We start from the raw sequence: 16,588 nt of genomic DNA on the forward strand, positions 1-16,588 counted from the left end.
ATTTTGGGTGTCTCTATTATTTGGTAAGTTCTGTTATGCCTTTTGTCATAATTTTATGGTAACTAACTCCTGGGCTAGTACAGGGTAAGAATGTTCTCCGTTTTGCTGCCACTGCCCTATTTGCCGGTGCTGATCAAGGCAGCACGTGGAAAGATGGCAGCAGTTGCTGTGCAAGCAGGCCATTCTCTTTTTAGTGGGAAGATACACTGAAGTAGTTTTCCCTGTCACTCGTACCAGAAGAATCTCTCTAGTTTCTTCCGGCTGTAATCTGAAGTACATTTATTAGCTCAGGATTCACAAAGTACATAAGGAAAGATGCCTGAATCCTTTAAACATGTTTGAGGATATTGGGTTGCTTGACGCAGCCAGTTAAACCAGTAAGGTCCCATAAAACGGTTATAGCTGGTGGAGTCTAATGATCAGAAAGGGCCGGAAGCTGATTCGTGTAAGAGCTTCCCGACGATGAGCCCGACTCTCAACAATATTGTGTCTTCCCTGCAGAGAAGTGGAACATTTATCAATTCTTTAATTGCTGCTTCGACTATTGGTGGGCAACAGCTGTTCTCTTCTTTCACATTCAAATGTCCTTGCCAGGTTGGGAAAAATTTCTACTATGGTTCTGCTTTTCTACTCATTCCAGCCTTGCTCCTTCTGGTTGCTGGCTATGCCCTGAGAAGCCAGATGTGGACAATGAGCCGTGAATACTGCTGCAGCTGTGCTCCTCCACGCCGGAGAATCAGCCTCTTGGAGCGCAAGCTGGCTTGCCTTAGGTTCTTCAGCATCACTGGGAGGGCACTTGTTGCTCCGTTAACATGGCTGGCGGCAACCCTGCTGACAGGCACCTACTATGAATGTGCAGCAAGTGAATTCGCATCTGTGGACCATTACGCAGTATTCGACAATGTCAGTGCCAGCAGACGGGAACAGATCCTCGCTGGGTTTCCATGTTGCAAATCAACTCCATCTGACATGATCCAAGTGAGAGATGAAGTAGCTCTTCTGCACAGATACCAGTCACAAGTAAGTTCCTGATGCTATGCTATCCCATCTTAACTAGTCACTGGACACACTTCACATTCCTACCGCTTCTGATATTGTCTGAATATAAAATGCAAACTAGACGCTATTCATCGAAGTGATTTCTACTGAGTGGCTATTTGATATAGTTAGGATGTTGGGCTTTGGAGTCAGCAGATCTGTTTTTGAATCTTGCTTTGCCCTTTATCAACCTGCAGAACCTTAAGCAAGTTATCTAACTTACCCATGCCTCACTTTTCTCAGCTGTAAAACGGGGATACTGGTAGGATCTACCACATAAAGTTGGATTGAGTAATAAATGAGTGCATACATGTAAAGCGCTCAGTATGGTGTCCAGAATCGATATTAAATATAATAAATTTTAGACATTGTTATTAAAATTATTACTATATAGTGTATTATTTGATGCTTTCTGCATATACACGTTCTTAAATATTCATTCTACATATTAACAGTTTGCCTAAAACTATAGGAAGCTTAATTATGACTAAAATAAATTCCAGTGATAGTTCTAAATGTAATGTCCTTAGACAAATTTATGCGAGGGGTGGAGTGAGGTAGGGAAAAGGCCTAAATCCACGGCACTTATGGCTTAAATTTAAGAAGTGTAAGAGTGCATTCTGTCCGTACAGAAAGAGTAATTGGCATACATTACTCTCTGCAAGGGATTTGGGGGGAAAAAACACATTTTCAAACCACTGAAATAAAATTGAAATGAATTATTTTTAAACTACTTATTGCAAAGGCATACACATTTTTTGACCCATCACTTTTTAGTTATTGAAATTTAGGAAGTGATAATGCTATTTTGTTGAAAAAAATTACTATCGACACACAGAATACTCAAGTGTTGCCTATGTCCTGATTTAAGCAAAGTTAGATATCCCATTAAGGTATCTCTGTCTCAACCTTTTATGCTAGCCCTAAAGGTCAGCCAGAGGAACTGTGTGAAGACAGGTGAGAGGTCAAATAATCAATGGGGGAATTCTAACTTTAAAAAATGTTCTCGCTCAAGAAAAACTAAGATGTAATATACACTGGTAAGATCTTCTTAAAGTGATAATATCTTATTTAATGCATGCAAGGACTTCTGTGATAAGACACAGTTGTATAGTTCTGAGTGCCATCAGCCAGTGGATTTCTTGGACCAGCAGCAACAAAACCAATATTTATTGAGGCGCTTCTCATATACTGTATAAATATTTCCTATTTAATTATAACCCTCATAATCTTAAGAGAAAGGTTTAATCAACCCCATTTTACAGATGAGGAAACCAACGCTCAAAGAGTTCATGTAACTTTTGTAAGTTCACAGAGCTAATAAATGACTGATAGAGATATTCAAAGGTCATGCCGTTTCCATTTCACCAGGTTGCCTTTCACAACTACCTTGAACTTCAGTCTCATTTGAGGAATATACACTATAAGTTTCATTATTCTGAGATGACCGACAAGATCATATTAACTTCAAACCCCTTCTCTGCCCATACTTTATTCTAAAATAGCTTCCTGACATTAGTTTTACCGAATTTCAGTTGATCTTCTACAACCATGTCAAAATTGTCTTTCTAAATGCAAACTGAATGATGAGCCCCACCCCATCTGCCATATAAAATTCTTCAATGATTTTCTACAAGCCCAATCACAAATCCAAATTCTTGTCATGAATACAAGGTCCTTCAATGTCTGGCTCCTGACCACTTTTCCACATGACTCCTATGACCCCGTGAGGACAAACTTCCTGAGGTTCTCCCAACTCTTCACGCTCTTACTTTTCTTCCTCTCTTTTTAGAGCTCTCCTCAACTTCTTGCAACTGGTGAACTCCTCTTTAATGTTTAAGTCTGAGCATCATCTCCTCTGGGAAGTATTCCCTGGTACTCCTCTTCCTTAAGTGAATTCACTTCTGTCCCATCATGCTTACTGATATCAAAAATGATCACATTTTACCATATTTCTTGGCTTGCTATTTTGTCTCCCTCTTTAGACTTAAAGACTGTGGAAAGGATGAACGTAACTTAAATTATTCACATCTGAGTCCCTATAACCAAGCACCATGTATAGAGAACATGGTGTGAGGTCAACCTGGGACTCAATAAATGATAGCTAATGAATTAATGGGCATCTCAGATGCCCTTTCCTCCACCATGCTGGCCTCTATTAAATTAAATTGCCCTAAGTGTCACTTTGTAGGTTTTAGCCTCCACTGAGCACAGCTATCCCGCTGTGCTCACACTGGTAATTCCAGGACTACTGGTGAATCACAAGCTGTGGGAGAGACCTTCACCTCCAAGACTGTGGCTGGGAAGCTGCCTACTGCTGGCTTCTCTACACGTATGGAACTTGCCTCTCTCACTTTATATAATAATCACTAACTATTGAAAAAAGAATACTTAAAAAAAAAAGGGTTCTAAGACTAGAAAACAGGGGCACCTGGGTGGCTCAGTCGGTTGAGCATCCGACTTCGGCTCAGGTCATGATCTCGTGGTCTGTGAGTTCGAGCCCCATATTGGGCTCTGTGCTGACAGCTCAGAGCCTGGAGCCTGCTTCAGATTCTGTATCTCCCTCTCTCTCTCTGTCCCTCCCCCACTCATGCTCTGTCTCTCTGTCTCAGAAATAAACATTAAAAAAAAAAGAAAATTAAAAAAAAATAAGACTAGAAAACAGCCATTTATGTCAGTCATTAAAAGAGGAAACTAAATAATTGCAGATGAAATATTGTTAATTTTCCTTTCAAAGTATATTTCAAAAATGAATCATAAAACTGGTCAGCAAATAACTATTTAAAGGAGGAGGGAAATGAAAAGGAAAATAATAAGATGCTTTACATTTAGGGACATGAGTCTTCCTTGGTCACAAAAAAGAAAAGAAAAGAGCAACTCAGGAAGAAATGTCAATGAATACATGTTAGCACGTTATTACGAAGGCACGTAGGAAGCTACTATTATTATCTATCTATCATCATTTTCATCACCATCATTATCAAATAGTTATTAAGCACCCAAAGATGTCAAGCCTGTTCCTAATGGTTGGTGGGGAAAAGTTCAGCTAAAGCCAAAAGATGTAGTTTAGGTACCTTCCACAAGAGTAATTGGTGGGTTATAGCAGCTGTCACTTCAAGAACAGTCGTTATAATCCATTCCAAGCTAACTGGTCAATATCCTTTGTGATCCAAAAACCAAATTGAAATGGTTGGGCTTATTCTCTCCATCGCACCTGTATCCATACCAAGTGATCAGCACCTTGTTCATATTTCAAAGACTAGGAAAACAAGCTTCTTATCCACAGTTTATTTCTTACCCCCAGTTTTGTAGAAATCCCCATTGCTATGATTGTCCCTCGAATATTCCCTATATTGATGCTGTTTTTCTTTTAAACGATTATGTGAAGATGCTGGGCTGGATTTTGATCACCTTGGCAACCGTCGCTATCCTAGTGTCCCGCTGCTTGGCGACGTGCTGCTCCCCCCTCCCCTCTCGGCAGCACTGGTACTGGACCAACCACCTCCGCAACGAGAGGGAGCTCTTTGAGCAAGCTGCAGAACAGCATTCGCGGCTCCTCATCACGAAGCGCATACAGAAACTCTTTGGCTTCATTCCTGGAAAGGAAGACGTCAAACGCATCCGCATTCCTTCGTGTCAGGACTGGAAAGAGATTTCAGCACCCAGTCTTCTCTGCATGGGGGACGATTTGCAAGGTCACTACAGCTTCCTTAGAGACAGGCTGGATGAGGAGAGTGAGGAAAGCAAATCTGAAGGCATCGAATTACGACCTTGATTATAGCACCTCTCACAGGTCAGGTTGCTTAACAGATACTTTGATGGAGTTTCAGTGTCATCTCTGTAACTTTTTCTGTGTCTTTTGGTATTTGTTTAAATAAGCCCATCCAAGATGCTAGTTCCAAAGTCACTTTATCTGATCATTGTGCCAATCTTTCTTTTTGGGATTTCCTCGGTGGAAGTGGTAATGGTATAATATAGGTCTGGTGATGCCTCTATTGGTGTAAGTAAAACAATATGGAATTTGAAGTCATATCAAAATTAGAATGTTGATTCTATGACTCAGTATCTCTGTAGAAACTAATATTTCTGAGCCCCATCTTGTTACCTGCACACAGTGGCTACTTCGCAGAGCCGTGGTGAGGATTAAATGTGATAACATAAGCACAGTGCCTTTCCTAAAATAAGTGCCAGTAAATGTTCCTTTCCCCCTTTCTCCTTGCATCCCATGTCCTTTATCACCATTTCCCTGACTCTAATTTCTGGTTTTATTTCTACCCCTATATAATATCTAGGAACTTTTCACTTGCTTCTACCCCTTCCTTTGATCTTAAATATCTGATCTTTGGGAGCCAGGACAAAATGCCCTTTCTAAACTGGTAACATGTAAGAGAGAAGCTCATGCAGAAAGGTCTTGAGTCATTCTGCCATAACCAGGGGAAGATGATGCATTATTCTATCATCATTAGTATCCTATGTTCTTTTGTAGCATACAAATGTTCTTTTGTAGCAGCTCCGTACTAGGAGCATTTTTATAGTCACAACATATAAAGTTTATTCCAGAAAGTTTCCCTTCTGTGCTCCACTGCAGAGATGCCACCTGTGCCTTTTCATTATCACTTTGTGCCCTTGTTCAAAATCCATTTGGGGAAGTACGACTGCTATACGTATTTATGTATCCACTATCTACAACTCCAAAAGCGGAGACCTGCCTGACTCTTCTCTGTGACTTTACACCTCTAAAATTTGACAGTTTTGTAATTGATCCTGGTTATTTCTGATATATATAGTGTCTTATGCCTCATGTTTGTCACATTCACCTAAGCAACTGGTTCGTTGGCCAAAATAAGCAAAATGAAGGCGTTTGTGTATTTTTTAAGCCAAAACAATGGCCACTTACTGGGTAATAATGGACCAACCCCCAATAGTCAAGCTAACTTTCAAGACTCACTTTCAAGGAAACCAGTTACTTGAGTACCTAAAATGCAATCAAATACTATTCTGTTACACAATCATGGAAGAAAGAGTCTATTCTGTATGCAATTATGGGTTCCACACACTTAACGGAAAGAAATAGAAAAAGAATTTTAAGGAGACCATTACATTTTTTAAACATTTATTCACTTTTGAGAGACAGAGTATGAGTGGGGGAGAGGAAGAGAGGAGGACACAGAATCCGAAGCAGGCTCCAGGCTCTGAGCTGTCAGCACAGAGCCCAGCACAGAGCCCGACACAGGGCTCGAACTCATGAACTGCAAGATCATACCTGAGCTGAAGTCGGACACTTAACCAACTGGCTTAGCCACCCAAGCACCCCGAAGACCATTTTTTAAAAAATCTAGAAGTGATGCACTTTGCTAAGACAGGAGACCTGTTCCTCCCTCATCATTACTTACTGGGCAAGTCAGTTAGTGTCTCTGGGACTCAACTGTTTTCATCTATAAAACATAGATGATACCTTACCTGTTGTAGGGCAAAGGAACTGAAGGAAATGTATTCTTGAGATTCTGTTTAAACCTGATAAGATTTTTGTGTTTATGCTCGTACATATACAGGTCCAGATGTATACAATCTTCTGGAATAGTAGTAGGCCCAGGTTGTCTCCATTACAAGGAAAGTATTACTGAGTTCAATTCTTCCTCTAAAGACATTTGCTGGCATTCCACTTTCAAAAGAGTGTTAATGTACTGATATTTTTCAAATGGCCAAGGGAAGCCATTCCACTCTGTCACCTAAATCCATATACAAAACTGACATGAAATCACGAGAGGGATTGTTAACAAAAAAGAAGTTGTGGAAGGTAACTAGAGTCCTCCTTTGGCTCTGATATAAATGAGCTGTGTAAATATGGAAGATCATGTCCACTTTGTCTCCTCCAGCACTAAAATTCTATCCCTCTATCTGGTAATTTTTGAAATTTCTCCATTTGGAACATAATAGTTAAATCAACACTTTACACCATGCTCAGAATTGTTTTACTAGTGTTTGGGGGAATATTCCACAGTAAACACTCTTTAATAAGTTTTCAGTTAACAGAAAAATCAAAGAGTATATAAAGTTAAAGTATTACATCATCAGAAAGAAGATAATAGGAGCGCCTGGGTGGCTCAGTTGGTTAAGCGTCCGACTCCGGCTCAGGTCATGATCTCACAGTTTGTGGTTCGAGCCCCGCGTCGAGCTCTGTGCTGACAGCTCAGAGCTTGGAGCCTCCTTCGGATTCGGTGTTTCCCTTTCTCTCTACGCCTCCCCCATTCATGCTCTCTCTGTCCCTCAAGAATGAATAAATGTTAAAAAAAAATTTAAAAAAAGAAAAGAAAGAAGATAATAGTTGTTTATACACATTAAACACCAGGAAACTTTCTTTTCACTAGACCCTGGAAGCGCTTTCTACATCAAACTTCTGTATGACATGCACAGTTAATATTCTAAATCATGTAATTATGATCTTCCACCGTAGCTTTCTAGCAAAGGATTTTAAATATTCTTTGGCTCCTCCACATGGCTTCAAAGGGCTTTATGGCATCTGTGAACATTTGAAGGGTAGTACACATCTGTGGCATTTCATTGTATACTATCCATTTCCAATTAAATAAATCAAATTCCCATTTCTCGGTGTGTGTGCGTGCACGTGCGTATGTTTGTCTGGAATATTCTTTTGTTCCACAGCAAGTGAGACAAGACTTTTCCATCAGGAACATTGTACTTCCTCCTCTTTATGCCTAATGGATTTATGTAGTTTTAAGACATATAATTAAAGTTAATTATGTGCTAATACTACCTTATATTTTGTTACCAAATGCTTTTGGCTACTACATCAAATGCTGTGGCATATATACAGACTTGCTCATTTCTTAACTTCAACTCTGCCAGCTCTCCCATTCCCCCACCACAATCTAAGCTGCCTCCTTTCTAGGAGACAATCTTAGATGTGTTTTACTCAACTTTATGTTTTCCAAAGCCGAATTGTGGAATCATACTTATATTCATCTTCTTTGTCTCCCTTCTCTGTTCTCAATCTTCAACTTTAACAGTCAAATGCAGGGGCGCCTGGGTGGCTTAGTCGGTTAAGCATCTGACTTCGGCTCAGGTCATGATCTCGTGGTCCGTGAGTTCGAGACCCACGTTGGGTTCTGAGCTGACAGCCTGGAGCCTGTTTCAGATTCTGTGTCTGTTTCTCTGACCCTCCCCCATTCATGCTCTGTCTCTCTCTGTCTCAAAAATAAATAAACATTTAAGAAAAAAAAAGTCAAATGCAGGGGCACCTGGGTGCCTCAGTCAGTTGAGTGTCCAGCTCTTGGTTTTGGCCCAGATCATGATCCCAGGGTCATGGGATTGAGCTCTGCATCAGGCTCCATGCTGACTGAACGTGGAGCCTACTTAAGATTCTCTCTCTCCTTCTGTCCCCCTCACATGCTCTCTCCCTTAAAAAAAAAATTCAAACGCAAGACTGTAATAAGAAACAACAATGTGAATTTCCAAACTACTTTTCTGCATTTTGCTTAACACCAAGGAAAATCACATTAACCTTAAAACTTTGAAAGATCACAGCCAACCAAAGGCCTTCCAAATGCAAGACTAAGTAGTTATTTGCTACCTCAAAATATATGGTGTGGAGACACGATGTTGGCTTCTACATAAATCTATGCAAATTTAGCCCCAGTCACTAAAGAACAGATATTGGCAGGCTACACAGCTACACAACTAGCTCTTTGGGTTGGGGGGCACACATCTCTAAATGTGACCTGTGGACCAAAGAGCAATGAATGGTGTTTCCGGAGAGGTAAATTACATCATTCCTGAAATGGAATTATTTTTTCTGTGCTAACCACTAAGTATGATTAAACTTCTCTAATCTCAGTACATCAGAACCTTACAAAGAAATGGATTTCGATTGTTGTTTACTCTGCTGCCCCCCAGCGGCCAGACAAGTATCTGCACCCATCTGTAGTGGTGATCGTAGTCGTAACAAAATGTAGTGCTTCGTGTATGCCAGCTACTTCAAACGAATTATCCCAAGTCCTCCTTGCAACAAACTGGGAAGCAGAATCACATATTCTGATATGACTTGCTGACATGGAGTTAAGCAACCCAGAGAATGTGAAGAAATTTTGTGTAAAGTTCTACACAGATGAAATGCTTTCTCACTGTTATTTTATGAGATAACTGGGGAACCATGGGTCGTAATGGGAACCCAAGCCTATATTACTCCCATAAAATAAGTTCCCCCATTTTACTGATGAGGTAACTGAGGTAAAGAGAAGTCAAGCAACTTGCCAAAGGACCCATACTTACAGTGATAGAGCCAGAATCCAGCCCTGGTGGTTTCACTTCTGATACTACACTTCATAGCATTGTGCTGGAATACAGCAACGGGAGACAGCTCACCAACCTGCCAAGGCCTTGTAGGTGTCAGGAGGATTCTCCTCCTACATCTGACGATGAATAATGAAAACACCCTGAGCTCCAAAAGTAGGGTGCTAGGGGCGCCTGGGTGGTGCAGTCGGTTGGACGTCCGACTTCAGCCAGGTCACGATCTCGCGGTCCGTGAGTTCGAGCCCCGCGTCAGGCGCTGGGCTGATGGCTCGGAGCCTGGAGCCTGTTTCCGATTCTGTGTCTCCCTCTCTCTCTGCCCCTCCCCGTTCATGCTCTGTCTCGCTCTGTCCCAAAAATAAATAAAAAAAAAAAAAACCAAAACGTTGAAAAAAAAAAAAAGTAGGGTGCTATATCACATCTGAGTCCCTCTCTTTCCAGTTCCACTCTCCTGGCATGTATAAGGGCTCAGCTTCAAGGCATCATGCTTTCTTTTTTCTTTTTTAGTTTATTTTTACTATTTTGAGGGAGAGAAAGAGAAAGAGCGAGCATGGGAGGGGCAGAGAGAGAGGGAGAGAGAGAAAGAATCCCAAGCAGATTCTGCACTGCCAGCGCAGAGCCCGACCTGGGGCCTGAACTCATGAACAGTGAGATCATCACCTGAGTAGAAATAAAGAGATGCTCAGCTGAGCCCAGGTGCCCCAAGGCACTGTGCTTCTTAACAAAGTGATTTGTGCACTCTCGCTGGGGCATAACTTTGGATCTGAGGTACTCAACAGCCAGTGGCACTGAATCTGTAGCCACAGACTACCTGCCAGTTTACCCCAGAGGTTCAGGTATTCAATGTATGCAAAGAATGGGCAGGAAGCCACTATAATTTGCCAATTTGTTTTCAGCAACCCATAGTTATAAAAAAGTCGGTCAAAAACAGGGGTCAGGGAAACGTCTCTCATCATCATAGGGTTTTTGTATAAGTCAATCTCTCTGGAACTTTAATGTTCCCTTACATGAGATAGGGGAGGGTGATAAAATTATGGGAGTGATTAAAGTATTTTAAGTCACAGAGCTCTTTGAAATGCCATTTTTGGGGAAAGGAAAGCTGTTTTGAAGAAATAGCCAGGAAAACTGTGCATACTCACATACCTCAGAGTTTACATACTGTGGCAGACTAAATAATGGACTCCCCAAAGATGTTCACGTTATAATCCCTGGAATTTGCGAATGTTCCTTTATACTTTATATGACAAAAGAGACATTGCAGGTGTGATCAAGGTAAAGATTTTGAAATGGGATATTAACCAGGATTATCCAGGTGGGCCCCATGCAATCACAAGGTTCCTTGTAAGAGGGGCACAGGAGGAATCAGAGTCAGAAAGAAGGCAAAGTGGCAACCCCAAAGGAGTGTCAAGGAGTATCAGAGTGATGCCTGAGAAATCAGTCATTGCTGGCTTTGAAGATTGAAGGGATCATGAGCCAAGGAATGCAGACAGCCTCTAGAAGCTGCAAAAGGCAAGTAAATGGATTTCCCCCCTAGAGCCTCCAGAAGGAAAAGAGCCCTGATAACACCTTGACGTTAACCCACTGAGACCTGTGTCTAACGTGTGTCAGAACAGAGTTATATACGGTTTTTATAGTTAACAGAACTATAATAAATCTGCACTGAGTAAAGTCCCAAAGTTGGTGGTAATTTGTTTCGGGGGCAGACACATTTCAGGATTTATGAGCCCACAGCTGGTCATGAGTGACAGGTCCTGGATCAGGGCCTCTTCAAGGTAATTGCTAGCACAAGCACCCTGTGATCCTACATGCATTGAAGCTCTGCCCTAGCAAGCCAAAACTTGCTCCTGGAGAATAAATATATCTATAATGTGATACTTTATAAATATGTATAATACAATGTGTTCTTATACTTGAAACTGCTCTAACGTGCAGAAAGAACAGCTGAATACACCTTTTATATGTACTGATAGACGTTTTAGCCTACAAATAAAAAACATTTAAATCTATTTTTCTTCTCTAGTTGCCTGTTAGTGACATCAACAGAACTATATACTGTAAACTCTTTCATAACATGGACATATTCCAGCATCTGAAATATGAGGAAAACAATGCCAAAGGAAAGAAAAACTAATCTGGATCTATGTGGTGTTTTTCGATTATATAAACTTTACAAATCAAGTATTCTCTAGTTTATGCTTGCCATTCTTTCACTCTGAAATAGCTTGAATTTGAGACAGCTGCCTAATATAAATCTTTACCCCAATAATGATTTTATAGATCCTATGAGGTCCTATCAGATCAGAGAAAGGTCTGTAACTTGTGGGGAAGAGAAAGCCAAAAGCAAAACCATCCAAGTGGCAGAGCTAGAATATACTAAAATTCAGTATGCAATTCAGCACTACCTGCCATCAGGGCATCAGGGGCTTTGAGCTCCTTCTCAGAAATTTTCTGGAACCTACTTGTGTGGGGCGCTCAGACCCGAACCTTATCACGTGGACCCCCGTCTTGCCTTCCCCGAGCGTGGTGAGCCCGGGGGTATTTCCACCCACGTCTAGGGCGCCCAAAGGGTGGGGTGGTGGCGGGTCCTTTGCTCAGTGTGCCACATCGCCAGCACCTAGCGTGGACACCCACTCTGCGTGTCTCGGATCAGGCAGTCCACTGGAGTGGCGCGTCAAGTCCTCCGAGGCTTATGACCGTCCCCTCACACCGCTTTCCTTCCTGGCCCCTGATCACGTGGCGACTTTGGGCTCTCCCACCCTAGTGGAGCGCATCCTCAACGCAGGAATGCGACCACTGGACTGGATCCGCCCGTCTGGAAGGTAGGGTGCAGCTGACATTGACAGAGATCGCATTCTAGGAATGCAGTGATCAGGACCTAAAGAAATCAGGAAAAGACATAGTTGGAAGTTGTGTAGTGAGTGTAGTGTGACTAGAAAGCAAACGATCATTCCCATTTTCCTGCATACTCTGGGTAAGACTTGCACTTGCCGACATCATGAAGAGAGTACATTCTTTGAGAAAATCACTGAAAGCCAGCATTGAGGAGCAGCACGATGGGTGATGGAACTTAATGAGCAATGATGTGACCTTAATTGTATTAGGATACTGTAGAGGCAAGGAGAACTATATTGTTCCGGTAGAAGTTACAAAGAGTCATGGCATTGTGAGTAGTAACAGCACTGCCACTTTGTTTTTCATGGTGGGAAACAGGAAGTTAGGAATAATACATTTGATGATAAAGAACACGAAGAGACCGTGCATGGACACTGCAGAGAATCTTCATGCTCACTGATTAAACAATAAACAAATGCATGAAGTGCCTCTATTAATCTTTATCAGTAATCCACCGTATCTTACTTGGGCCCCTGAAGTTCTAAAATACATCTTTTAATAAAATTGCTTTTATAGATAGGCACCCCACAAAACATGTTTGCCCGGGAATCTACATACCCTTAGGGGTATATCTGACTCAACCCTTCACTATATTGTCTCTCATGAAGCCAAAAAAATAATTTGACTTCAATGTTAATTTTTTGTTTTAACTCACAAGTTCCTTTTCCTTCTACATTTTAAGTAATTTACATTGTATTTCACGAATCCTATCTTCTTCCATACTTTTTTGCTCCTTCATTTTCTCTCCTCCTTCTCCACCCAGTCCCTTTCAAATCCAAAGCAAAGATGTGTTGTGTGTGTGTGTGTGTGTGTGTGTGTGTGTGTGTGAAAGCGGGGGGTGGGGCGTGCGGGGGGAAGAGAGAGAGAGAGGAGGGAGGAGGAAGAAGAGAAGGAAAAGTCAAAGAGAAGATTGAAATGACCAAAAGGAATATGTACAAATGCTATTTCTTGTTTGCCCATCTCATACTTCATCCTTACATGTAAGGTAATGTTGAAAGCATAGCCCACTTAAAAGTAGTGTTGTCCCTGCTTTGCTGTTGCCCAGAACGAAGGCCCCCATCTGTTATGTGGTTCAATAACATTAGCCTCTAAGCTGTTAGGAGAGTAAACAACTCCACCAACAGACACGACTCTTTTGGCCATGATACCTTGGGTCAGAGATGTTAACTGCTAACTTTGAAGTCTGGTTCCATGTAAGCAGCTCTAATATATGCACGATCTTGAGGAGACTCTTATACTTGGAAGGTATCATGGAGATAATTTTCCTCAACTCCTTAATTGTACAGATGGGAAGCTGAGACCAAGAGAGGATGTGGCTTGTCCAAACACATATGGTAAATCAATTGTAGAGAAGGGTTATAAACTAGCCTTATAATCCCTTGGTCCAGGCTTTTAGAACCGAACCACGTTACCATTCCATTGAATTCATTCATTCATTCATTCATTCATTCATTCATGGAATATATATTTTCTGAGCATCTATTCAGTATCAGGCACTGACCTATGTGCTAGAATAAAATACAGATACCTGTCCTTATAGAATTCATGTGCACGTGTGTGTGTATGCGTGTGTGTGTGAGAGAGGAGAGGATAATATTAATAAGTAATTCTAGTCCAATCTTAACGTGCCATGAGGAAAATAAAATTAGGTAAAGAGGATAGGGCGTACTGAGAAGAGTACTAACAATTGTAAGCAGGGTACTCAGGGTAACCTGAGAAAGCTACATTTGAGGAAAGACTTGATGGGAGGTGAGGGAATGAGCCTCATAAGTATGGGAGGAAAAGCATGCCAGGCAGAGGGAAAGCATGTGCAAAGACTTTAGGAAGAGAACTTGTACTACACGTTTGAGGAATGGTAAGGAGGCTAGTATGGCTGGAACAGAGAGTAGATGTCAGAGCAGTAGGAGATAGGGTCAGAGAAGAAAGAAGACGTGCAGCTAAGGGTTGGGGAGCCAGATGGGACTTTAATTTGAGGAGGGTGTTGTCAGTTATGAGTAGAGTGACACGACCTGATTTATACTGTAACAGGCTCACTCTGACTGCCGTGTGGAGTCAGAGTAGATTGTAGGAAATGAGGGTGGGAGCAGGGAGGCCAGTTAGGCAAGCTGTGATGCTGAGAGGCACCACCCTTCAGGGGAACTCTTCAGAGTATACAAAATTAGAATTTCATATGGCTATTTGTATTTGTGACTTATGATGAGTTTTGAGACACCTGGCTAAATGAAACAGTAGTCACATGAACTAAGAATTCTCAATTCTGTGTATCTGAGAGTAGTGAGATTGCCTAGGGAAATCATAGGCACAGCTAAGTTAAAAATAAACTCCCAAACAATTTTGAAAGACTGGTAGTATTAGGAAATCGCAAGTAGGAGTTTGCATTACTTGCAAAGAAACTTAGATGAATACAAATGAGTAAGACAAGTATCTTAGGGACATTTTTCTTTAGCAATGAAGATGAACAGAGAATGGCAATAGAGAACAGAAGAGCTTCAGAAGACATCATATACACTTAAAATTATAAACAACACTAATATCCTATTTTTGGATTTGCAATGTGTTTTATATCATTATTTCATAGTCTCTGAATCATCTCATAAGCTTATAAATAGCTAAAGCTGGGCTTCTCACCTCTGACTCCAAATCCCATAATGTTCTCACTATACCATTTTCCTAACTGCCCTGTCCTTTAACATCTTTATAAAGTAAAAACAAAACACTAAAAGAAAGCCAATTTGCCTCATAACAGTTCTCCCCTCTCAGGGAGTTAACGGCATTCCCATGTCTGTGAAGGGTCTGTGTCATTGTCAAAATGAAATTAGAGAGCAACCCAAAAATTCTTAATGATGTCCATGTAGGTGTGACAAAGATTTAGGGGTGTTTGTTCTCTTGATTATATTAGCACTGGAACTCTCTTAGGGAGTTATCTCCAGTATTTAGAAACTAAACCAAATCACTATATGAGCATTTGGAAATATAAAGGCTTTATAGTGAAGATGTAACAGGTTTGAAAAGGGTATTTTACCAAAAATTCTGTTAATAAAATAGTGAAGTAAATATAAAGGAGCACTTCATTTATTAAAACTTGCAATCGACATTAATCTTTTTCTAATATAAACCTTAAGTTGGTTGTTTTGCTGTATCTTATCTATCTTGATAGGTTGTTTTTACTATCAGTTAGGAAAAGTTTTAAAGTTTTACTTGACTTTTTTTTTGCTTTGATCCATTATTTAAAGGTGTTACCAACTTCTGTGCCAAACTCATTCTGTCTTCACTATCTGTCATTTTGGTTAGTAGAACTTCATCTTTCCTGTTGTTCTGGCCAAAAACCATTTTTTACTTCTTTTTCTTTTTTTTTTTTTTAATTTTTTAAATTTTTTAATTTTTTTTTAAACGTTTTATTTATTTTTGAGACAGAGAGAGACAGAGCATGGACAGGGGAGGGTCAGCGAGAGGGAGACACAGAATCTGAAACAGGCTCCAGGCTCTGAGCTGTCAGCACAGAGCCCGACGCAGGGCTCGAACTCACGGACCGCAAGATCATGACCTGAACCGAAGTCGTCCGCTTAACCGAATGAGCCACCCAGGCGCCCCTTTACTTCTTTTTCTTACAACCCACATCAAATCTTGATCTTACATGATCTGCAAATTCCTTCTCATCCTCCTCATTTGCTGGGCATCAGCCACATTGGCTTCCAAAATACCAAGTGGGCTCTTACCTTAGAACCTTTGCACTGATTGTTCTTTCTATCCAGCTCTTCCCCCGACAACAATTCATTGCTTTCTGTGAACTCAGGATATCCAGAAAAATAAGCACTTTATATTTGCAAATTACATCATATATTTTATTTGATTCTCACCATCGTCAGTAGAGTTTCCAATTTTATCCTTAAAGTTTAAAACACTGCTCCAAATGAACGTTTTAAAAAAATGTTTATTTATTTTGAGAGTGTGCACTTGTCGGGGGAGGGGCAGTGAGGGGGGGCTGGGAGAGAGAGAGAGAGAGAGAGAGAGAGGGAAAGAGAGAAGGAGAGAGAGAATGAGAGGGAAGAGAGAATCCCAAGCAGGGTCTGTGCTGTCAGACCATGACCTCATGAACCATGAGACCATGACCTGGGCCAAAATCAAGAGTCAGATAGATGCTTAACTCACTGAGCCACCCAGGCGCCCCAACCCCAAACTAACCCTTAAGAGGCAGAATCAGTACTAGAGTGCACCTGATTATGCTTGTTTTAAGCATTCCTCTGCTCTAAGTAATACTTCCCAATAGAAGATCAAGATGCGGGGCGCCTGGGTGGCTCAGTTGGTTGAGTGTCCGACTTCGGCCCAGGTCATGATCTCACGGTCTGTGAGT

General features: G+C 41.2%; 1 protein-coding gene across 1 annotated transcript; it reads left to right on the plus strand.

Annotated features, from left to right (window-relative positions):
* Positions 1-462: 462 nt before the first annotated feature.
* On the plus strand, positions 463-11,424 carry CALHM4 (calcium homeostasis modulator family member 4). The gene is made up of 3 exons (XM_042939667.1): positions 463-1,020; positions 4,427-4,831; positions 11,366-11,424. Exons 1-2 carry the CDS (start codon positions 463-465, stop codon positions 4,811-4,813), a joined length of 945 nt encoding a protein of 314 aa, XP_042795601.1. The 3' UTR covers positions 4,814-4,831; positions 11,366-11,424.
* Positions 11,425-16,588: the final 5,164 nt, after the last annotated feature.

This window comes from Panthera leo, chromosome B2 (genome assembly GCF_018350215.1).
Source record: "Panthera leo isolate Ple1 chromosome B2, P.leo_Ple1_pat1.1, whole genome shotgun sequence".
Classification (NCBI taxonomy): Eukaryota; Metazoa; Chordata; class Mammalia; order Carnivora; family Felidae; genus Panthera; species Panthera leo.

Coding starts and splice junctions, on each gene's coding strand:
- CALHM4 (XM_042939667.1), top strand. CDS start 463: ATGAGCCCGACTCTCAACAATATTGTGTCTTCCCTGCAGAGAAGTGGA. Junction 1,021..4,426: donor TGCACAGATACCAGTCACAA/GTAAGTTCCTGA, acceptor GATTATGTGAAG/ATGCTGGGCTGGATTTTGAT.